Source organism: Cheilinus undulatus, linkage group 4 (genome assembly GCF_018320785.1).
Source record: "Cheilinus undulatus linkage group 4, ASM1832078v1, whole genome shotgun sequence".
NCBI lineage: Eukaryota > Metazoa > Chordata > Actinopteri > Labriformes > Labridae > Cheilinus > Cheilinus undulatus.
In genome coordinates this window covers 983,595-1,008,223 of record NC_054868.1, presented here as the reverse complement: position 1 = coordinate 1,008,223, position 24,629 = coordinate 983,595, and the positions used below count along the sequence as shown (strand labels likewise).

At 41.9% G+C, this 24,629-nt stretch overlaps 1 protein-coding gene across 1 annotated transcript in view; it reads right to left on the bottom strand.

Moving 5' to 3' along the window:
- The window catches only part of LOC121509045 (potassium voltage-gated channel subfamily H member 1-like), an 85,824-nt gene that overhangs the window by 28,684 nt on the left and 32,511 nt on the right, over positions 1-24,629 (bottom strand). The window contains exons 7-9 of the mRNA XM_041786243.1: positions 14,887-15,316; positions 3,459-3,658; positions 2,986-3,238 (exon numbers count right to left, since the gene is read on the bottom strand). Coding sequence (XP_041642177.1) covers positions 2,986-3,238; positions 3,459-3,658; positions 14,887-15,316 — 883 coding nt within the window. The remainder of the gene's footprint in view (positions 1-2,985; positions 3,239-3,458; positions 3,659-14,886; positions 15,317-24,629) is intronic.

Genomic DNA, 24,629 nt, shown 5'->3' with positions numbered 1-24,629 from the left:
CACCTTTTTCCACTTAGATTGTGGCTCTTGCAAAGTAATCTTTCAACAGTTGGCTCTTTGCCTGAGCAGGGTTGAGTAACGCTGCTCCTATGGCTTAGTCTCAGTGGCTCAGTCTCCACCATCGTCTAGACCAGTGATATTCAACCTGTGGCTCTTTTATGTCTTAATTTGAAATAATATTCCCCCAGAAAACCTTAAATAAAGGGAAACGTTGACCTCAGAAATTATCCATTGCAAGTCACATTAATCAGTTTGTTTCCCACACTTACACAGTAGACTTTAAGTGTCAACTTTTAAATTTGTATATTTCCATTGCCCTTATTTGCATTTTTTTTGCCATTTTTAATCAATTTTTACTGCTTTAAGCCCACTTTTGTCACTTCTTTTTGACACTTTTTGCCCATTTTTGTCCAGGTTTTGACCCTTTTATCCTACTTTTTACTATTTGCATTTCCCCCCCACTTTTCACCCATTTAACCTGCTTTTTGCCATTAAATGACACTTTTTTCCCAAATTTTTGCCACTCTTTGCTGCCTTTTGTCCATTTCAGTCACTTTTCGCTCTTTTTTTGTCATGTTTTCACCACTCTTTGACCATCTCACCCAAATTTTGCCACTTTCTGCCTTTCTTTTTGCCCTTTTTTTTATCAAATACAACACTGAGTCCTGCCACATCCAGAAATACTCGGATGACACTGCTATTGTGGCGTGTATCAGAAATGGACATGAAGCTGAATACAGGGATCTGATAAGTGCCTTCAGTGACTGGAGTCACAAAAACTGCCTCCTACTCAACACCTCAAAGACAAAGGAAATGATCATAGATGTCTGCAGATCCAAACCCCCTCTTCGGCCAGTGAACACTTGTGGCGTGGACATCGAGGTGGTGACATCGTATAAATATTTAGGTGTACACCTGGATAATAAGTTGGACTGGTCTAAAAACGTAGACTACATCTACAAAAAGGGGCAGAGCCGCCTCTTTTGCCTGAGAAGGCTCCAATCAATAGACATCTGCAGTAAGATGCTGCAGATGTTTTATCAGTCTGTGGTGGCAAGTGTTCTGTTTTATGCTGCAGTCTGCTGGGGAGGCAGTGGAAAATACAAGGATGCAAGGCGTCTGAACAAACTGGTTAAAAAAGCTGGCTCTGTGGTCGGAATCAAGCTGAACTCAATGGAGGATGAGGAGGAGAGACGCGCACTGAGCAAGGTGGAGGCCATTCTGAGAGACATGGATCATCCACTTCATATCTCCCTCAGTGAGCAAAGAAACAACGGTGGTGGACGCTCCTATCCCTGCGCTGCAGGACAGAAAGATTTAGAGGATCTTTCATACCATTAGCTATTAGACTGTATAATTCTACAGTAAACAGATGAGACTCCCAGACACGATTGAATTTCCCTTTGGGGATAAATAAAGTTATTGTATTGTATTGTATTGTATTTTCTCCCCCATTCCTGTCATTTTTCACCCAGTATTTGGCATTTTATGCCACTTTTGCCCCTTTTCACCCTTTTTGCTGCTTTTTGACTATTTTGCCACCTTTAACTTACTCTTATTGCCACTTTAACCCATTTCTGTCACCTTTCACCACTTAGATTGTGGCTCTTGCAAAGCTATTTTTCAACAGTTTGGCTCTGTTGTTGAGCAGGGCTGAGTAACGCTGGTTTAGAATACGTCTCCTCCATGTTTTGGACACATAGCAGACACGCCGGCTCAGGATACCTGGGTACTGGAGTATCCACAGTGAGTCTGGACTCTTTTCTTTTGGGAAAACAGGATGGGATGAGTAAGCCGTGGCTCCAGAGAGTATTAGTCAGAATAATACAGCAGCAGGTCTTGCATTTACGCCCACAACCAGCCAAATCGGGTGGATTTCAGCCGTGACGAGTGGAAGAATAACTCCAGCTCGCCACATCTGTGGTTTTAATTCATCACTGCAGTCTACCCCTCACTCTAACTCTACCTGGCTGTTAGCGCCAGTCTTTGTGAGTTACATGCTTACTGCAATGACAGCGATTTGGGTGCAATTCTTCCTCAAAAGCCTGCAGTGTGGCCCAGCCAATCCATGGGGGTGTGTGTTTAAGCGCTGCTCAACGGCTCACATGCCTTATATACAGCGACTTCTCACCCTATAGGATGTTTTACCCTTTTATTGATTTTATTTATCGATCATGGTTGATATAATTTGACTTTTTGACAAAAAACGAGAAAAAAACCCTCTTTACTGTCAAAGCGAAACAGATTTCTAAAAAGTAATGTCAATTAAATAAAAATCTGTGATGTAAAATAAGTGACTGAGCTAGTTCAACAGAGGTCCAGACAGTTGGTGCTGGTAGTCTCACAGTTAGTGAATGAGGATCAGCTGAGGTCAGTGAATGTGTCTCAGTGATTGGAGGATGAAGACACCTGAGTCTGGAAGGTCCAGTCACTGGTTCATCAGTATTCCTGGCTACCATTACACCATGAAGACAAAAGAACACAGAGAAACTCAGAGAAAAGGTGATTGAAAAGTCTAAGTCAGGGGATGGAGACAAGAGACTAGGAGATTTGATACAGTACGTTACAATATGACAGGATATGACAGGATATGACAGGATATGACAGGATACAGGTGAGAAACAGAGCTCATGTGAAGCCCTGTGCAGCAGGACGGAGCTACGTCTAAGTCTCATGACGGTCTGTGAGGGGAAGTTCAGCCTCAGGAAACGTCAGACAATCACATTAATAGATGACGGCATCATCAGGAGTGTCAATCAGCGGACAGAGGAAATAGAAAACAGGCTGCCAGCATCTTACACCCGCTGTCTGAGAAACCAGAGAGGGTCCAGCACAGCTAACACACCTTTAACCTTATCCTCTCTCTTCCTCCTGTAGATTTTGCTTAAACCTCGACTGAAGGTTACTACATTTAGAACTCTAATCTTTACAAAAACATGAGGATTATCAGAGAGTATCTGAACACCTGAACCAGGATCAGCTCACCTAGAATGGCCACCACCTCGTCGTCCTGGATGACCTCCAGCGACCCCGACACCACAAAGCAGAGGCTGTCCACGCTCTCTCCGGCGTGGAAGATGAGGTCCCCCGGCGCGCTGTGGACCGTCTGGAACTCCATGGCGAGCGCTCGCAGGCAGCCGTCACTGGCCAGTCTGAACGCCGGGTGCTCCTTAAAGACCTTCCTGTTCAGGTGGACGCAGATGTCTGCACGCATGTCCTTTGGACAAATCTGCAGCACCTGCAGAGGTCAGACACGGGTTAATCGATACGGTCTGCTGTTTTAATGATCGCTAGTTTAGAAAGGAGGCTTTGGAAAACTATCAACCAGAAATCACCAGACTGGGTGCCTAAGACTTCTATTTTTACCAAAAAATACCAAAAACTAACAAAAAAGCATGGCAACAAACTTCACACACCCGGCTTCGACTTTGTGACGCTCTGATTGGATGAGGCGTTACCTTGTCGGTGTCGATGCCTCTGGACATGGACCAGGTGGACACGATGTAGTCCATGACGCGCTCGCTCAGACCTTTAGGGACCTGGTAGAGTTTGAGGAAGTCTCTGACGCTGTTGAGCATCTCATGGTAGCGGTTGGTGTTGGCGTACATCTGCTGGAAGATGGTGGTGACATTACCGAAGATGGTGGCGTAGAGCAGCGCTGTGGACAGGAAGGAAGCAACAATCTGAGTACAAGACTGGTCCAGAGGGAATGTGGAGAATTAGGATAAACTAGGGATGTGGGATATTATCAGTGTGATTCCAGTACTGGCCAAACATTCCTGCAGATATCTATAAAAGGTTTATCAGCTGTAAATATCAGCCGTATCGTCGCTGCTTCATAAATGATACATAAATCTGTATCAGTAACTGTAGCAGCTCAAATTCATTTGTAAATATCAACATCTTGGATATTGGTAAAATCTAAAAACCTACATCCCGGTACTTTATGATACGATACAGTGTATTTAAATACGGTAGAGTAGGGCACGGAATGTTATAATTCTATATGATGATACAATACAGTACGTTAAAATCAGTGCAATAGGATCTGTACGTTACGATCTGTATGTTACAATCTGTAGGTTACAATCTGTGCGTTAGAATCTATGATATGATACACTACCCTGCATTACGTAATGTTACGTCACGTTACAATATGATATAATACAGTGTGTTTCAATATTGTAGGGTAGGGCATGGAACGTTACAAAACGACATGATGAAACAATACAGTACAGAGTGTTATGATATGATACACTACCCTGCATTACGTTATGTTATGATGTGTCACGACATGATATGATACCGTACGTTTGGATACGGCTCGATAGGATAAGATACAGGGTGTTATGTTACAACTGGATACAATAGAATACAGAACAGTATGTTATCTTCTGATACAATATAATAAGTAATGTTACCATACAGCACCTTATGCTATGGTACCTTATGTTACAATATGTTGCAATACAACAGGATACAATTCAGTACAGTATGTTACATGACAATAGGCTACAATACTGTATGTTATGTTTAAATAAGATAAAGCATGTAACGTTACGATATGATACAATATGTTACGATGCAAAGGATATCATTATTACGGTGCAGTATGTTATGTTAAAATATGATACAGAACGTTATGATATGATCCAATACTATAGGATACAGTAGGCTACTATTCTATACAGTACATTATGACATGATATGATACAGCATGTTACATTACAATATGATACAGCACGTTATGTTACAGTACAAACGTTATTAGGATACATTTCATTAGGTTAAAATACGTCCAGGACGTTACGCTATGATCCAAGACAATATTTTATGATATTAAATGATATGTTTTGTTATGATGTGATACATTATGTTACATTACTGTATGGTGGGATACACTACAACAATATGTTACAATATGATATGGTATAGAATGTTATGTTATAATATGATTCAGCACATTACATTACCGTATGATACTAAATACAATAATCTGATACATTTCATCATGTTATGATACGATACAGTACGTTTTGTTGCAATACAATAGGAAACGTTACATTATGAGACAGTGTGTAACATTATAATATAGGAAATGGTAGGATATGATAGGAAATGATGCAATAGGATTAGATTTGATCCAGTACGTCATGTTATGAGCTGATATAGTGAGGTAACATCCTACATGGTTGTGAAGAGGAGCTGCAGTGGTTTAGGTCCACCTCTGCTGCTCCGAGTTTGGCAGCTACATGCTGTGGTACGGGCAGCAGACGTCTGGAAGCCCTCCACAAGAGTAACGGTTTTCCTGGGTCGTGTTTACAGTGACAGTTCTCAAACAGAGCCAAGCCTGGGTTATACTTCTGCATATAATCATGCCAGTGCTGTCTCAAGCACCAAATACTCTGACCCAGAAGTTAAAGTCAGGCTTTAGTCAGGCTACGCACCAGACCATCTGAGGCCCAGTTTGCCCATTTAGGTGATGATGATGATGATGATGGTGATGATGACGATGGAGGCGGAGCCTCCCTGATCTCAGTGTGACACTTCAGAGATCCTGAAAACCTCTCTCTGTTGGGGATGGTGTCTGTGTAAATGGATCAGTTATTTCTGTCCTGAAGTCACCGCCAGCATAACAACACTCATACTCCCTCACCATGGTAACGACCCAAACTCTTATCCAGGATGCTGGTTGCCATGGCAACCGTTTCAACATCGGCCTCCAGCAGCTCTCAGCCTTTTTGAGTCTGATGGGTAATAGGCACTCAGAGTTCCTCATGAATCTAAACCAGAAACTGAAAGGGTTACCCAGAATGCACTGCACCCACTGAAAAACCTCAGAGCAGAGCCTCTACGGGAGCCCCACAGGGACAAACTGTCAGCGCTGAACCCTCACAAACAGGAAGTTAAACTGGGTTAGGAGTTTATTTTCACTGAACGCTCTGAGACTGCTGCTCTCATTTCAGGAGCTCCACTGCTGCTCGACACGACGGCGAGGAAGCAGGGACGATCCTGGAGGAAGGAATTACATCCAGAGAAATCCAGATAAACAGGTTAGAAGTGCTGCAAGTCAACAAGACTGAAGTTAAGAAAACAAACAGGGAAATGTCTAAGACAGAGCCCTTACTATCTCAGACTGATCTCAGTGGCGGTGGGTAAACGGTGTGAAGATGGTTTACAGCGTGTTGCTAACGTTAGCAGTAACACACAGAGACCTGGCTCAGCCACAGCAGTTGAGAACCACTGATGAAATGGACCCATGCTGCATGGATATACTGGTGTTTGAAGAGTCAGGAGACGTTTAGGATTCACTCTATGACTCCACTCACTGCCAGGTACCCCATACTGGAGCACCGTAGTAATCACACCCCTCTCAAATACTCCTAAATCAGACTGAGACCACCTGTAGAAATGCACCTGCTCGGTGTACAAATCAATTTGTATTAACACATACAACTATCCCTAAAGAGTTCTGGAAATTCAGGAGTGTGTTTTTGCATTTGTGAAAAAATTCTGAAGTATTTTCATGGGCTAGAGCAGTGTTAGTCAACCCTGCTCAACCAAAGAGCCAAACAAAATACATCTGCAAGAGCCACAATCTAAGTGGTGCAAGGTGCCAAGTATAATACATTAAATGTGAGAAAATCATAATAATTATTATAATAATTATAATACATTAAAAATGAGAAAAGTGGCAAAAAAGGGCAGAAACTGGCAAAAGTTGGTGAAGAATGACCAAAAAATGAGTTATAGGTGGCAAAAAGGGTTCAAATGTGGCAAAAATATGACAAAAAATGGGGGGGGAAACAGACTTCAGTAGGCAAAAATGATCAAAAAGGTGTGAAAAATGGGCAAAAAGTGGAAGTCCATTGCAAAACGCTGCTTGAATTGGCGAGAAGTGGCAAAAAAGGCAAAAAGAGGCAAAAAATTGCATAAAGCAAGAAAAAAGTGATACAAATGTTGATGAAAAATGTGGCAAAAATGGTCAAAAAGTGGTAAACACTGAGAGAAAAGTGGAGAAAAAAGGGAGAAGAAGTGGTAAAACTGGGCGAGAAGTGACAAAAAATGAGTTTGGTAAAAATGGTCAAAAAGTGTTAAAAATGTGGAGAAAAATAAATGAAAAGTGACCAGAATGGGCAAAAATCAGCAAAAAGGTAGAAAAATGGCGAAAAAAGCAGCAACAAGGCAGGAACATGGGCAAAAAGTGGCATTTTGTTTCAAAAGCAGCTGAAATGTGGGAGAAGTGGCAAAAACTGTAAAAAGCAGAATAAAAGATTCAAGAATGGGTGAAAAGGGACAAAAAATGTGGCAAAAATGGTCAAAATGTGGTAAACACTGAGAAAAAAGTGGCAAAAAGGTCAGAAAGTGGCAAAAGTTGGTGAAGAATGAGCAAAAACTGAGTTACAGGTGGAAAAAAGGGTTAAAATGTGGCAAAAACATGGCAAAAAACGGAGGAAAATGGACTTAAAAAGGCAAAAATTATCACAAAGGCGGTAAAATGGGCAAAAAGTGGAAGTCAGTTGCAAAAGGCAGCTTGAATTGGCGAGAAGTGGCAAAAAAATGTGGCAAAAAGAGGCAAAAAATTGCAAAAGGCAGAATAGAAGTGATACAAATGGGTGAAAAGTGGCAAAAAATGAGGTAAAAATGGTCAAAAAGTGGCAAAAACATGGAGAAAAATGAGTGAAAAGTGACTAGAAGGGGCAAAAATCAGCAAAAAGGTAGAAAAATGGGGAAAAAAGCAGCAACAAGGTGGGAAAATGGGCAAAAAGTGGCATTTTATTGCAAAAGTTAGCTTAAATGTGGGAGAAGTGGCAAAAAAACTGTAAAAAGCAGGATAAAAGTGTCAAGAAAGGGTGGGAGTGACAAAAAGAAGTGGCAAAAATGGGATAAAATCAGTAAAAATGTAATATAAGTAGCAAAAAATTGTAAACAAGGGCAATGGAAATATGCAGACAAAAAATAAAGGTTGACAAATGAAAGCCTACCGTGTAGGAGTGGGAAACAATCTGATTAATATTACTTCAAATGGAAAATATCTGAGGCCATCACTTCCTTTTTGAGGTTTTCTGGGGGAATAATATTTCAAATGAAGACATAAAAGAGCCACAGATGAGCCACACGCTGAGCATCGCTGGGCTAGAGCCTGATTTAGTCTCCATGGTAAATCCATGTTAAAGCATACACCGTAGGTTTGAACAGACCTGAATCTACACAGAAGGCCATGACAGCGAAGCGTTCATTCTCCGCAGAGGTTCATGTGTTTCTAAAGTGGCTGGCTGGAGCACCAGCGTCCGGGTCTGTCCCAGCTTTCACGGGCTGCAGACAGACAGACGGACTGGTATTATTAAAGCAGACAGCTCACAGAACACCACTGAACTCTGCAGGGCCTCTAAATCTGCCGGCAGAGTAAGAGGAGTTAAATATTCAGAGGTGGAGTTGTGTATCTACTGTCGACAGCTGACGGCTCATTTAACGCTGAAGTCGTCGGGCTGCTCCCAGGCTCAGACACCGGCGTTCCAATCTGTCTGTGCAGAGCTGCAGGATCAGTCAGTTTGGGCTGAATCAGCCGTCCCGCTGAGCTGCTCCATGTGTGCAGACAGCGGGGAGGACGTGAGTGCAGCCGATCTGACAGTACGGTTAATATTTCAGTAAGAAACCAGGCCGGAACGTGTCAGACCGCATCACGTCGATGAGGAAACAACGGAGAGAACGCCCGTCCATCCGTCCGTCTGTCTGTCTGTGTGGATCACAGGAACCTTCATAAATCCCTGAATGTGAACGAGCTTCACCAGGATAGAAGGACCAACAGAGGTCCATCCATGACCCCGTCAGATCCAGGTTTCACTGAGGAGGGTCTACATGAGGGCAGTCTAGGCACATATATGTACAGAACAACTACAGTACAAATCCAGGTTCATCAGCGGGTAGACGATGACAGAGACTGGTTTGGCGCGTTAGGTTCGTCTGGAGGTTCACGCCAGTCTTTGATTTCTTTGATCAAAATCTTAAATCTGAACAGAAATATGAATAAATGAGTTCTAAAAATGAACCGCCTCAGCTTTAAGTCTGTTTAAACACAGTGACAGGTGGGTAGATGTCCTGAAGCTGCTTCCACTTCCTGTTTCATGGCGTTTCCCTAGAAACAGAAGGGTTTCTGGATTCTCAGAAGTACAGACTTGTTCCTCTTTTGCTTTTACTCTAAATGGCTGACTTTTTAAAAAAGATTTATTTTGGGGCTTTTTTGGGGAAAGTGCCACAGGCCGGATTTGGACCCGGGTGGACTGCGTACATGGGGCGCACCTTAAACCACTGGTTTCTCAACCTTGGGGTTGGGACTCCCATGGGGGTCAGGAGACACTAAGCGAGGTCTCCAGATTCCCTAAAAAAAACTAAGAATAATTTTTGAACTGTTGCCACCTTACACCAATTTTTCCAAATTTTAGCCAGTTTTCATCATTTTTTTCCACAAATATTAACACCTATTTTTGCCATTTTAAACCCTTTCCAACACTTTTTTCTGCCTGTTTTTGCCACTTCTAAACCAATTCTTGCCACATAACCCAAATGTTGCCACTATTAACCCATTTTACCACTTTTATGCCCAATTTTTCCCATTTTAACCTGCATCTGATATGCCCATTTTTGCCAGTTTGACTGATCTCTGCCCTTTTTTCTTTCTCAGTTAGCACTATTTTGCCAGTTTGTATCGAATTTTCTTCCCATTTCACCAGCTTTCCACCCATTTTTGCCAATTAAAAGCCTTTTCAGCCACTTTTTAGTTTCATTTTACCACTATTGATGTCCATTTTTGCTACTGTAAACCATTTTTGCCTTTTTTCAGCAATTTTTTTGCCATTCTTCCGCTACTTTTAAGATCCAATTTCACCACATTTTTCACAATTTTTTGCCATTATTAACCCATTTTTATTCAATTTTTTAACAAAATAAATTTACATTTTTAAGATGGATATATACTACACGAATGATTAAAAAAAGAGATTTGTTTCATTGATAAGAGTGGTTATTTTTCCAGGTCAAATATAATAATGGATTTCACAGCTTAACTTTGATTCTGCTGACCTCTGTGGGCCCCCAGCTCAGCTGGGCCCCACAAAGCTCTCCCCTTTATCCCCCCTAATGAGCGCTCCTGTCTCCACATGACTACTCTAGAATGTTCCTGGCTGTTCAACCACCGTCAGGTCCAGTGGGGGTCCCTGGTCTCTGGCACCTTTATTTTGGGGGTCACGGGTTGAAAAGGTTGAGAACCCCTGCTTTAGACCACTAGGTCACCTGCGCCTCTAAACGGCTGACTTTTAAACGAACTCATCCACAGTATTGTAAATTCTTCTTACACCACGCTAACACTGCTCTGACTACACGTAGAAACCAGAACGCTTTCTGCGGATCGTTTCTCTGTAAATAGAGATTACACAGTCGTCTGACTCCACAGGATGTCCTCGAATGACTGAGGAATAAATATCTACAAGAACAACCAAAAGAAAGTTAGAGTTTGTCTGAGACCCACGGCCCAGGATGGCTTTTGTTTGTTACTGCTTAAAAACTGCCAAACTATGGCTGCAGACGGAGCTTCAGAGCTTCAGAGTTTCAGATAACGACCAAATAAAAGTCTGACACCTGAATCCTCTTCACATGCAACAAAGAGGCCTGGAAAAAACAGGTTTCTACTGAACAGAACAGAAGTTCATCACCAGCAGAGACTGATGATTTCATTGTTACTCAAACAGGGTTCATCATGGGTCTGGTCCTGCTCCAGGGTTCATCATGGGTCTGGTCCTGCTCCAGGGTTCATCATGGGTCTGGTCCTGCTCCAGGGTTCATCATCAGTCTGGTCCTGCTCCAGCGTTCATCATGGGTCTGGTCCTGCTCCAGGGTTCATCATCAGTCTGGTCCTGCTCCAGGGTTCATCATGGGTCTGGTCCTGCTCAAGTGTTCATCATCAGTCTGGTCCTGCTCCAGGGTTCATCATGGGTCTGGTCCTGCTCCAGGGTTCATCATGGGTCTGGTCCTGCTCCAGGGTTCATCATGGGTCTGGTCCTGCTCCAGGGTTCATCATCAGTCTGGTCCTGCTCCAGGGTTCATCATGGGTCTGGTCCTGCTCAAGTGTTCATCATCAGTCTGGTCCTGCTCCAGGGTTCATCATGGGTCTGGTCCTGCTCCAGGGTTCATCATCAGTCTGGTCCTGCTCCAGCGTTCATCATGGGTCTGGTCCTGCTCCAGGGTTCATCATGGGTCTGGTCCTGCTCCAGCGTTCATCATGGGTCTGGTCCTGCTCCAGGGTTCATCATGGGTCTGGTCCTGCTCCAGGGTTCATCATGGGTCTGGTCCTGCTCCAGCGTTCATCATGGGTCTGGTCCTGCTCCAGGGTTCATTATGGGTCTGGTCCTGCTCCAATGTTCATCATGGGTCTGGTCCTGCTCCAGCGTTAATCATGGGTCTGGTCCTGCTCCAGCGTTCATCATGGGTCTGGTCCTGCTCCAGGGTTCATCATGGGTCTGGTCCTGCTCCAGGGTTCATCATGGGTCTGGTCCTGCTCAAGTGTTCATCATGAGTCTGGTCCTGCTCCAGCGTTCATCATGGGTCTGGTCCTGCTCCAGGGTTCATCATGGGTCTGGTCCTGCTCAAGTGTTCATCATGAGTCTGGTCCTGCTCCAGCGTTCATCATGGGTCTGGTCCTGCTCCAGGGTTCATCATGGGTCTGGTCCTGCTCCAGGGTTCATCATCAGTCTGGTCCTGCTCCAGGGTTCATCATGGGTCTGGTCCTGCTCCAGGGTTCATCATCAGTCTGGTCCTGCTCCAGGGTTCATCATGGGTCTGGTCCTGCTCCAGGGTTCATCATCAGTCTGGTCCTGCTCCAGGGTTCATCATGGGTCTGGTCCTGCTCCAGCGTTCATCATGGGTCTGGTCCTGCTCCAGGGTTCATCATGGGTCTGGTCCTGCTCCAGGGTTCATCATCAGTCTGGTCCTGCTCCAGGGTTCATCATGGGTCTGGTCCTGCTCCAGGGTTCATCATCAGTCTGGTCCTGCTCCAGGGTTCATCATGGGTCTGGTCCTGCTCCAGGGTTCATCATCAGTCTGGTCCTGCTCCAGGGTTCATCATGGGTCTGGTCCTGCTCCAGCGTTCATCATCAGTCTGGTCCTGCTCCAGGGTTCATCATGGGTCTGGTCCTGCTCCAGGGTTCATCATCAGTCTGGTCCTGCTCCAGGGTTCATCATGGGTCTGGTCCTGCTCCAGGGTTCATCATCAGTCTGGTCCTGCTCCAGGGTTCATCATGGGTCTGGTCCTGCTCCAGCGTTCATCATGGGTCTGGTCCTGCTCCAGGGTTCATCATCAGTCTGGTCCTGCTCCAGGGTTCATCATGGGTCTGGTCCTGCTCCAGCGTTCATCATGGGTCTGGTCCTGCTCCAGGGTTCATCATCAGTCTGGTCCTGCTCCAGGGTTCATCATCAGTCTGGTCCTGCTCCAGGGTTCATCATCAGTCTGGTTTTGGTCCAGATAGCCTTTTTTTGTGTTTTGTTTTAAAATTGCAGCTTTTAAGGATTGGCTGATGTTTGCATCTTTGCTTTGACATTCACCATGAATGAAATGCATGCATCTCCTCAGGCTGCAGGACCTCAGTGGTTTACGCTGAGTCTGGTCTACATCCAGGACCAAAAAGTGAGAGGAGGAGACCGAGCTCTGAGCTCTGTCCTGGAATATTCTGCAGATTTACTGAACCATCAAATAGAGGATTTAAACACGACCAGCCTCTGACGGTCTCATTGATCAGTGTAATCCCTGCATTAGTTTGTTAATCACCTAAATTAAACTGCATTTCTTCTTCTACTCATGCAATAATCGCAGTAATAATAAAAGCTGATGTGCCTGATGTGCAGAGAGCCAGTTTGATCTGATCTCTAAATATGAGACAGCCGAGTCCCCCATCAATAAATTATTGACAGGCCGGCTGACTCCTTTGTTTATGTACTGAGGGATTGTGGGAAATCACGTTCAGAGAGGAGACAGATAGAGGACGAAGTCAACTTTCTTTTGTCGCCATTTTTTAATTCCTAAGTATTCTTATAAATTATTATTTCATTAAATTGAATAACATGGAGAGGCCACGTGAGTTTTAGTTTGGTATTTGCTGACTTTTATGTTGTTGTGGAATAACGCTGGGACGTATCATCGATACGACAATATACTGGCGTGCTGACTGGTGGGATACACTTATCGAATTCCTGATGCCAAATATCGATATCTAAAGTCTAAAAATTCAGTGCTCTAACAGATTTCCTTTCCCATTTGACTCAACACATCACTACTCCATAACCCCTCGCCCTCCCCGGGGTCACTCGTGACATGAACAAGGCTGACATGGGCGGCAGTGGCGTGATGAAGCATGGAGAACATTCTAGAAGAGGCCAAGAGAGACAAGGTGTTTCCTTGTACTTCTGGGGAGGTTCACAGAAGGAGGATGTCTTTGCTTTGGGAGAAAAGGTTACATTACTGGATGCTTAATCATAGCTCCTGCTGTACACGATCATGTTACGTAGAATTTCAAGCAAAAACTGGAAAACTTTTATGGCGTCTTGGCTGAATGTTTACATGAAAACTGCATTTTGGGTGACTATAAAAACCCCAACATTTGGAAAAGAGCATGTCTCTGTTTCATACTTGCAATACACGATTCCTCTGGTCCATCTATGGCCAACTGTTCACCAGTAATGGAGGAAGAAAGCCCAATACATCTGCAGCTTCACAAACATTTCACCCTCTGCCTTTGATGATGTCATCCTTTGAAATCATTAAAACATTCCATCCTTGTCTTTGAAGATGATGCCATCCTTTGAAAAGTATGAAACATTCCATCCTTGTCTTTGAAGATGATGTCATCCTTTGAAAAGTATGAAACATTCCATCCTTGCCTTTGAAGATGATGTCATCCTTTGAAAAGTATGAAACATTCCATCCTTGCCTTTGAAGATGATGTCATCCTTTGCAGCTCATAAAAATTCTGTCCTTTGTATATGAAGATGTGTCTTCCACCATCTGTCCTCTGCCTTTGATGATGTCATCCTTTTAAACATGCAAGGCATCCTGTCCTCTGTCTTTGAAGATGAGGTCATGGTTTTAAGTCAATTAAACATTCCGTTCTGTGATGATGTCATCCTTTAATTCCATAAAATAATCCGTCCTCTACTTTTGATGATATCATCATAAAAAACATATAAAATATTCCATCCTTGTCTTTGAAGATGATGTCATCCAAAGAAATGTTTAAAACAATCATTCTCTCTCCTTGAAGATTATGTCATCCTTTGACACCTATTTAATATTCCATCCTTGCCGTTAGCATGCACTCCACTTTATCCCCACTCCAACTCATCGTACCTCAACACAAACGTTGGCATTTTAGCCATTTGCCACAAAGTCACACCACCAACTACTGGCCTGGCATTGATACTTCAGCATTTTTAGACCTTTTAAGGTTCACTGATGTGCTCTGTCACTTACAATAAATAGATAAAGTAACCTAGCAACAGACAAAGAAGCAGAGCTGAGGTGGGTCTTCTCCTGACAGACAGCAACAACATGCTGGCATGTAGTCATATAAGCCCCGCCCCCAATTATGCATGACTGGTATCCTTCTTCAAACCAAAACAGACCAGATATCAAAAATGTCATCTCTCTCTCATTAGAAAACAGATATACCAACAGTCTTTCCCTCGTGTTTGCTGTCCTTTGTTGACAACTTCTGGAAAAGTGGGTGGAGCTGGGGAGGAGTGAGTGTCCTCCCCAGCTCCACCCACTTTTCCAAAAGTTGCTGACTATGCCGTTCTAGCTGGTAAAATGGTGTATGGTGTTTTTGTGTAAGTTTAACTCACATCCAATCATCATCATGGCCACAGCAAAGATCTTCTCGCCGTCCGTGTTGGGCGCGATGTTCCCAAAGCCGATGGAGGTCAGACTGGTCATGGTGAAGTACAGCGACGTGATGTAGACAGAGTCCTTGCTGGGCCCACCCTCCCAGCGTCCCGAGCCAGTGGCATTGAACCTGTATGGCGTCCCCACGGTCTCACCGAGCAGGAACAGCCAGCTGTCCATGCGTACGCTGTTGGTGTCCTCGTCGATCACCTCGTAGTCCCCGATGCTGTACCAGATGCAAGCCAGCCAGTGAGCCGCCAAGCCGAACACGCACACCAGTAAGACCAGCACCGCCGCCCCGTACTCAATGTAGTGGTCCAGCTTCCTGGCGACCCGACCCAGACGCAGCAGACGGACCACTTTGAGTGAGCTGAAGAGGCTGCTGATGCCCTGAGGAGGAAGATGAGGAGCAGAGAGAGAAGTGAAGAAATGACCTTTAACTTATATTCCAGACCATCATGACTCTAAAATATGAAACTTTGATATGTCTGGTAAAAACTACATTTTATTGGCCTCTTTGATACAGTGGCCATAAAAGTAGAAGCCCCAAACAGCCAGTATTTGGGATTTTTAAACACGTATCCTATTTCATAAACCCCTCAAACTTTGGGCCTTCGTTTGAAATGTGATTAAAAACAGAATACAGTCAATCCTAAATCTTTTTTAACCCAAAACCAGCTGAAAACAGCTCAAAGACAAGATATTTAATGTTCAAACTCTTAACTTTGTTGTTTTTTCGGAACTCATGCTGGCATATTTAAACGGCATCAGCCTGGCTTTGCTGCTCCCTCTGCAGGTCACATTCTGCAACCCTCCTCCACCCCAGCTCCTCCTTTATTCTGCTTCTGCCTTAATCAGTGTCATTCAAAAAGAAGCAAATTAAATCTTGGAAAACAGAGAACCAGCTGATCTAAAGCTTCATAATTACAAAGCTTTGACATTAATTCACTTTCACTTCTATCACTGATGAACCGGGCTGATGTGAGCCTTCAGACTCTGCTTTGTGGTCTTAAAATCAGGTCTTCATTTTCCTAGATAACCTGATTTATGACCACATATCAATGTCTACAGTCCAGGACACAGAATGGGTCTCTGTCCAGTCCAAGTATCCCCACTTTCAGCAGATATTACCCTGAATTTCCATATACAGCGTGTGCGCCGTGCACCGAAGCGCCACGGATTTGCTCCAACCGAAAGGCGAGAGACCTTGCCCCCTGGAAGCGAGTCTAGAGTGCTGTGCCGCGGCACGCCAGCCCTGATCAGCAGGAAGATATCACGGGAGAACTGCGAGTTCACGCAGGAATAGCGTGTCAATAGCAGACTATTTTACATTTTGGGGTTAATTTATCATCCTCTCCAGTATAAGTCCATGATATTATTGCTTTTTACATTGGGTGAGTACATTAGGAAGTTAAAAGGTTCATGTTTGCTTAAAGGATCTGTGGTTTTATGTAAAATTCTTTGACAAAATATCCCCAAAAATGAACTTTTCCTCGTCAATGGAGCCACTGTAGCTCTGTGACCCACTGACCTCTCGGTGACCCTTTGCTCTCGCTGCAGGATGAGATGTGATGTTGATATAGTGATGATTTACTATCGGGAGTCCGTGCATTGTGTTTTATTTTGAAAGAACCAGATGTTCTACGCTTGTGACTTCCATGGTTGGTGCTTTCTGAATGACAGTGAATTTACGAGGTTTGACAGCGGCCGGCGCTGACAGTAGACCTGCAGCGTATCTGAAACGAAGCGGGGAGAAGTGCCGGTCCAGGCACACGCCGCTGCCGGTCTATAATGACAGTGAATTTACGAGGTTTGACAGCGGCCGGCGCTGACAGTAGACCTGCAGCGTATCTGAAACGAAGCGGGGAGAAGTGCCGGTCCAGGCACACGCCGCTGCCGGTCTATGGGTTAGTGCCGTACCGGACTGAACCCAACTGCTGGGTGGAAACGACCTGTCAGTGCCCATGGCGTGGGTCACCTGCACATCTGTGAGCATTAATACTGGAGCGACATATGCATCTATCCAGACCAGGTCTTTATCAGGGGCGTCCCTGCTGATCGCACATTCAGCACAAGTCACGACAGCATGGCTTCACAGTAAAAGAGGGCGGGGCCTGGACTGGTCTGTTATAGTCTCTCTTTGAAAAAAAACCAAATACGACAACAGAAACCAGGGCTGGGCAATTGATTGCAAATCAGATTGAATCGCAATTTGGCCTGCTGTAATTTTTAAATCGCACAGTGTAATATTACCCTGAAATGTGTCAAAATACCGATTTGAAATAACTTTGGCAACAGAAGTTTCATGCTCTACAAATGGTGCATATAAACAACTGAGTTTTTCCTAAATAGTTTGATAAATCCTACTTTTCTGGTTCGTGTAAATAATTTCTTATTCAAAATAAAAAAATATCCCTCATCCCTTCAGTATAGCAATCAATGTCAAATTTACAATAGATTTTTTTTTTTCCAAATCTTTCCTCCTAGTTTAATTTATCCAGCACTGCATTAGTTATAATAATGAATGATTTATTGTTTGTTTGTTGAATAATACATAACCTCCTGAGACCGCAGCCTTTGTTTGGAAATAAGTTTTATTTTCTCCCACTTATTTGTGTTAAATATGGTCTGATACGTTAAAATATCAGTCTTGTCTTTGAACAAGAATTTTTTGGAAATGTTCCTTTCCAAAACTCTGAAAAATTCCATATTTTCAAAAAAAGTCTTTGAAAATTCTTAAACATATTTTTAAAGTATCTCAGGAAAAGTACCCAAATATTTCTTTAGTTCCCAAATCTGTCAGTGAAAATTCCTCATAAAGCCTGAAAACTTAAATAAAAATTTCCCCCCAAAATTCCATGCAAATTCCTAAAAATTGCAAGCAAACGTCCCAAACATTAAAGTAATTCCCCCTTTAAGTTTATTGGCAAATTCTAGAATTTTTCAAAAACATTCTTCAAAATTTTCATGAAAATGATGGAAATAACCCAAATCCCCTAAAGCACTGATCATCAACTGGTGGCCCGGGGGCCATGTCAGGCCCCCCAAAGCTTCCTGTCCGGCCCCTGAAAGATCATTAAATTCAGAAAAGGAGGAAAAGAAGATTTTAAGAGTATCTTTTGGCTTTAAAAGTCTGCAGCTGTTAAATCCATCCCACAAAAAATAACATTGAAATAGTTTTAGAATGACTGAACATTTGATCTATTTTTTCAGAGATTTACTGTCATTATTAGTAAGTATTTTAAAAAGGGTTAAGGTTGGCAGAGGTGCTGCAAAAATGACCAGGTAAAGTGGTGAAAAGAGGTTAAAATGTGGCAAAAAAAAAATGGTCAAAGGAAAAAAGGCAAGAAAGTAATGAAAAGGGGTTAAAAATGGAAAAATTGATAAAAGAGTGGCACAAAGGGGATAAAACATGCAGGAAAAGTGGTTTAAGGGGGGTTAAAATCTTTTAAAAATTGTGTTAAAGAGGCAACAATGGCCAAAAAGTATCAACAATGGGTTAAAAGGGGGAAAAATTGTTTTTAAAGTTGCAAAAAAAATGAAAAAAGTACTGAAAAGGGGTTAAAAAGTGGCAAAAATAGAAAAGTGGAAAAAATTGATAAGAGTGTCACAAAGAGAATAAAACATGCATCAAAAGTGTTTTAAATTGGGTTAAAATCTTTCAAAAATTGGGTTCAAGAGGCAAAAAGTATCAACAATGGGTTAAAAGTGGGAAAATTGTTTTTAAAGTTGCAAAAATTGTGGGAAAAATGTCATGAAAAGGGGTTAAAAAGTGGCAAAAATAGAAGTGGCAAAAATTGATGAGTGTCACAAAGGGGGTAAAACATGCATCAAAAGTGGTTTAAATGGGGTTAAAATCTTGCAACAATTGTTTTAAAGAGGCAAAAGGGGGCAAAAGTATCAAAAAAAGGGTTAAAAGTGCCATAAATGGGTTAATATTGGTGCTAACTGACAGGTGGGGAGGGCCCATTCTCTGGGATTTTCAGGGGTCCGGCCTATTCTGGTGTCAGGCCTGCTGCGTTATAGATAACAGGGATAGATCTCACTGGTAACTGGAGCTATGAAAAAATATCGATACAGCAATATATCGCGATACTTTGACATCCGATACAATAACGATACTTCAACTCTTAATATCGATTTTTTGGTAAAAAATAAAAATTCATATTTTAGCTGAGTTGTTAGTAAAATACGACTTGCTCACACGTTGGTGTGAGCACAAACAGCGAGTTAAAGACAGGAAATGCCATTTGCACGCTCTGTCTTGCTGCCGTGAAATATAGCAGGAAGACCACCAACGTTTTGTGTGATTTACATATACATAATCTCTATATTTTTCTCAGTTAACTGTGTAGAATATCGCAATATATCACAATATCGTGATATCCTGATATATCGTGATACTATTATATTGTGACCCAAGAATCGTGATGCGTATTGTATCGTGAGCTTCTTGCCAATACTCACCCCTACTGGTAATGCCTAAAATAATATCAAACATTTCTTTAATCTTTGTGTATTTGAAAGTCCAGCCCCCAGAGTTTCTGTTGAGGCTAAATCCGGCCCTTGTGCAGATGTACCTGATGACCCCTGCCCTAAAGTTTTCTAGGAAAAATGCTGAAAATTTCAAAGGACAATCATGAACCCCAAATTCCCAATCAACTCCCCCAAAATTTGGTAATAATTTCCCCATACGCCCGTGAAAATGTATTAAAAATTTAAAATAAATTCAGAGCCGTGAAACTCTCCAAAATAAACAAGCGTATCCTCTTAATTTCCATAAAAAATACTTTAATAACTTCCAAGCAAATTCCCAAAAAATATCCAAACGGCAGATTATCCAAGCATTTCAAGAAAATACTTTAAACTTGAACAAACATTTTGGACAATTATGACATCAATTCTAACACCAGAAATGATCGCTATAATGTAGGAAAGCCAAAATGTAATGTCCTCATACGTGGACGCAGGGTCTTAGGGGGTTAAGATGAGGAACCTAAAAGTAATCGCATATAATCGTAATTATATTATTTTTTAAAATCAATCATCCCTAACATAAACCTTCACTACTGAGCAGCTTAAAACGTACGCCAAGCAAGAGTGAAAGAGTTCAACTTTCAACTCCTCAACAGTTTTAGTCTCCAGACATTTACAGGGATGACAAAGAAAAGAGGATGGATACAGTGGTTAACAAAAAGAGAAAAAAAAAAAAGATCTCTCTTGTTTTTATTCAGTGCACACATCGTCCCAACTTTTTTGGAACTTGAGTGTATATAATAGGACTAAAGATGTTTTTGTAAATCTCCTGTCCCTTTAAACGGTTCGCTGTAGAGCCAGAGTGGTTTAAAAACAGAGAAAATCCTCTCTAACCAGTCTCTGACAGCGTCGCTTTCAGATCAGTTTGTCAGCAGAGTGGAAACTTTGATCGATGCTTTTATTTTGTAAATGCTTTTAATTGATTGACCGGAGCAGAAAAAAACATCTGCACGTCAGATTACATAAACACCTCTGACTCAGCGTCCTCATCAGCATCCACGTCACGAAGATGGAGAATAAAAAGGAACCAAGACCATCGCTAAAATACAAGAAAACCTGACAGCTGACGAGGAGAGGACAGCGACTTTATCTTCATCCTGTGACGTTAGCGAGCTCACCGGCAAACATGAGCGTGGAAATCTCAGATACATTTCCTAGGGGTGTCCATCACCAGAATCAGAATGTTATGATGCTAGGAGTGTTGGAAAGAAAGTTTTAATTCCCACAATTCTAACTCATTCAAAATGTCTAAATATCCCAACATTCCATCTCCACATCCTCTCAGTCGACCTCCAGCCCTAAAACTCTGACTCAGCTCCTCCTGCAGACTTAGGAAGCAGCTAAAGCAGATGTGGGTAGTTCATTCAACTACGTTTCATTATTTATATTTGAGTCTAGAAGTATAAACGACGGCTTAAGGCAGTCAAACTCAACATGTGGCTCTTTTATGCCTTATTCTGAAATATTACTCCCCCAGAAAACCTTAAAAAGGAAAATTTTACCTCAGAAACTATCCATTACAAGTCATATTAATCAGTTTGTCTCCCACATTTATTCAGTAGCTTTGTCAGCCTCTATTTTTGTCTGCATATGTCCATTGCCCTTATTTGCAATTTTTCGCTGCTTAAATTCCATATTTACTGCCCATTTTCGACACTTTTATCCTGCTTCTTGCAATTTTTTTCCCCTTTTATTGCCACTTTCACCCATTTAGCTGCCTTTTGCGATTAAATGCCACTAATTTCCCATTTTACCACTCTTTGATGCGTTTTGCTCATTTTTGCCATCTTCTTTTTATTTTTGCCCATTTGAATCCCTTTTCAATCATTTTTCTCCACTGTTCTGCCACTTTGGACCATTTTTGCCACCTGAAATTCTTGTTAAGCCACTTTCAGACTATTTTTGCCACCTGAAACTCTTTTTTTTGCCACTTTGGACCATTTTCGCCACCTGATACTCTTTCATTTGCCACTTTTGGACCATTTTTGCCACCTGACACTCCTTTTTTTGCCACTTTTGGACCATTTTTGCCACCTGAAACTCGTGTTTTGCCACTTTTAGACTATTTTTGCCACCTGAATCTCTTTTTTTGCCACTTTTGGACTATTTATGCCACTTGATACTCTTTGATTTGCCACTTTTGAGCATTTGTGCCACCTGACACTCTTTATCTTTTGGCCACTTTTCACCCATTTAAGCTGCCTTTCCCATTTTACCACTCTTTGATGCTTTTTGCTCATTTATGCCACTGCCTTATTTTATTTTTGCCCATTTGAATCACTTTTCACTCATTTTTCTCAATTTTTTTGCCATTTTTGACCATTTATGCCACCTGAAATTCTCGTTTTGCCACTTTTCACCCATTTTGCCACTTTCTGACCTTTTTTTCACTTTTCTCCCAGTGTTTGCAAATTCAAGCCCATTTTTGCCACTTCTTTTTTCACTCTCCTCCCTTTTTGACACTTTAATCCTGCTTTTTGCATTTTTTTTGCCCTTTTTGCCACTTCTCGCCCATTTAAGCTTCCCTGCAGTACCAGGCTCCATCCTGTAGGGGGCGGAAGTGCCTGGCTACATTGCGCTACAGCTACTTTGATATGCTGTCATTGATTTGATTTCTTTTTGAGTTGTTTGTGGTGTAGGTAAAAAAATGGTTTGTTTGGGCTCGTAGCTGAGCTTCTTCTGTTTAATTTGATGTGTAACATGATGATTTTTGTGCTAAACTAGAGTGCACAGAGAGCACGGTTTTCAGAACAAGCTAGCAGGACCACATTTTTAAAGGGGGTGAATATTTATGCAGGCACTGACTTTACATCACAGATTTGTATTTTATTGGCATTTCTTTGTAGAAATCTGTTTCACTTTGAAATTAAAGAGTTTTTTTTTTTTTTGCCACGGTTGATTTATAAATGAATAAAAGTGTGAAACATCTCAGGGCTTTATATGTAGATCTCTGATGGTGTTTCAGCATCCTATCAGGACGTCTCCTCATCTCAGAATAATTATCTTTGTCTTAACGAAGCTTGTTATGTCACAATCATTTGATAATTCTGTCGTGATCACAGGAAGACAAAGACAAATTAATTAAATCTGTCCCCTGAGGGCCTCCGTAGAGACGAGCGAAAACAAAGTCATTGAGTGAAGGGAGATGAAGTGTCGGGGATTTAACCACTCGCTGCAGCCCGTCAGAGTGAAATCAACCTTTTCATGATTCTCCCCCCGGTCACGGCGCCGCAGAAGGCTGCTAATGGAGCAGCAGTGCATTGTGGGAGATTTCCCGGTGAGGAAACAGTGGTGTTGATGAGAGGAGATGAAGAGGCGTCTGAGTGGTCTGAAGAGAGGCTGCAGTGAAGAGACAGATGTTGGAGAGGATGGCTCTGCTTTCATACATCTTTAATGTGTGCTTCAAACATGTTTCAAACAGGTTTCATACATGTTTCATACATGTTTCAGGCTCTCTCCCTCTGTTAGAGCTCTGATGGAGGGGAGGTTACCAGCATTAAGCTTTCTAGAGGAGCGGTTCACCTTTGGAGAGGACAGGCTAGTGCAGGAATCAGGGACAGAGAGAGGAATGGAGCCAAAGTCGGACTTCAAACTCGCCGCCCACTCGCACCGCCACCTCCTGTACATGTGGCGTTACCTGACTGCTCGGCCATCTGCCTCCCAGCATCAGGATTAAAGGGGTGCAAAGCTGAGTGACTTTCTGATCACCTTCAAGCAAGGCCGGGCCACTTTGGTCACTGGAAAGGCCTCATGCATTTTATTCTCCCCTCCACATTTTTACAACCTGCAGGATTCTTTCAGGTTACCAACCATAAAACTTCAAATTTAACAATAAGGGACAAGTATACGGTAGAGAAGTGGTTTACAAACTTCTGGCGCCCAAGGCACACCAAAGGTAACGCCAAAATCTCTGGGCACACCATATTTAAATCGGTACAAAATAGACTTTTTATAACGTTACAGTCAAGGTGGACTATGAGGGGAGAGCTTTCTGGGCCCAGCCAACTGGGGGATCATGGAGATGGAAAAAATGGGCAAAAGGTGGCAAAACAAAGTCAGAAATGGGTTAAGAAAAAAGAAAGAAAAAAAAGTGGCCAAACAATGGGTTGAAATGACCAAAAATGCATTGAAAGAGCCAAAATAGTGGCAAGAATAGGTTACAAGTGGCCTAGAAAGGTTACATGTTGTAAAAAGGTGGTAGACATGGTTAGAAGGGATTCAGAAAAGGCAAATTTGGGCAAAAAAGTGGTCAAACAAAGGTAACAGTAGGCAAAAATTGGCAAAAAGGTGGCAAAATAGATCACAAGTGGCAGAAAAGTGGTAAGGTCCACAGGTAAAACTAATCCTGTGCTAATCAGCATCTCTGCAGGGTGGTATTTATGTCATTTAACTCTTAGGGTCCACCCCTTCTTTAGTCACATAAAAGCATGAAAACAAGGCCACGTTTTGCACTGCAATTACTTCAAGTGGAAAGAGTGATCTTTAAGGTTTCTTTCAGTTTTTGTTTGATGTCGATAGGCTGAGTGAAACAGGAAATATAATCATTTTAATATGATATAAAAATGAATGTTACCCATAGGGAAACATGCTGTACAGGACTGGCACTGGTATTTTTTCATAATTTCAGCATATTTTAAGTTCTGACGACATATTGTTTTAAATAAAAAAATTAAAAATCCATTTTTGTGAGGTGTTGAATGTTTGGAGGCCCTATATCTAATACAGTAAATTAAACTTAAAGAATATAGTTTTCATCTCATCAAGCTGAGGTCATGCAAAAAAGGTCATATCAAACATGAGCATGGTAAACATTTTCTGAGTGGTTTATTTTTACAGAAGAAAATTAACAAAATGGAAAAATAGCCAAAGGACCTCAAAGGGTTCATGTTAGTGTGACTTTTTCCTTTTTTCTAATAAAAAAAAAGAATAATAACAATAATAATAATAATAATAATAATAACAGTAATGATTATAACAATAACAATAGTAATAATAGTAATAATAATAATAATAATAATAGAAATAATAATAATAACAGTAATGATTATAACAATAACAATAGTAATAATAGTAATAATAATAATAATAATAATAGAAATAATAATAATAACAGTAATGATTATAACAATAACAATAGTAATAATAGTAATAATAATAATAATAATAA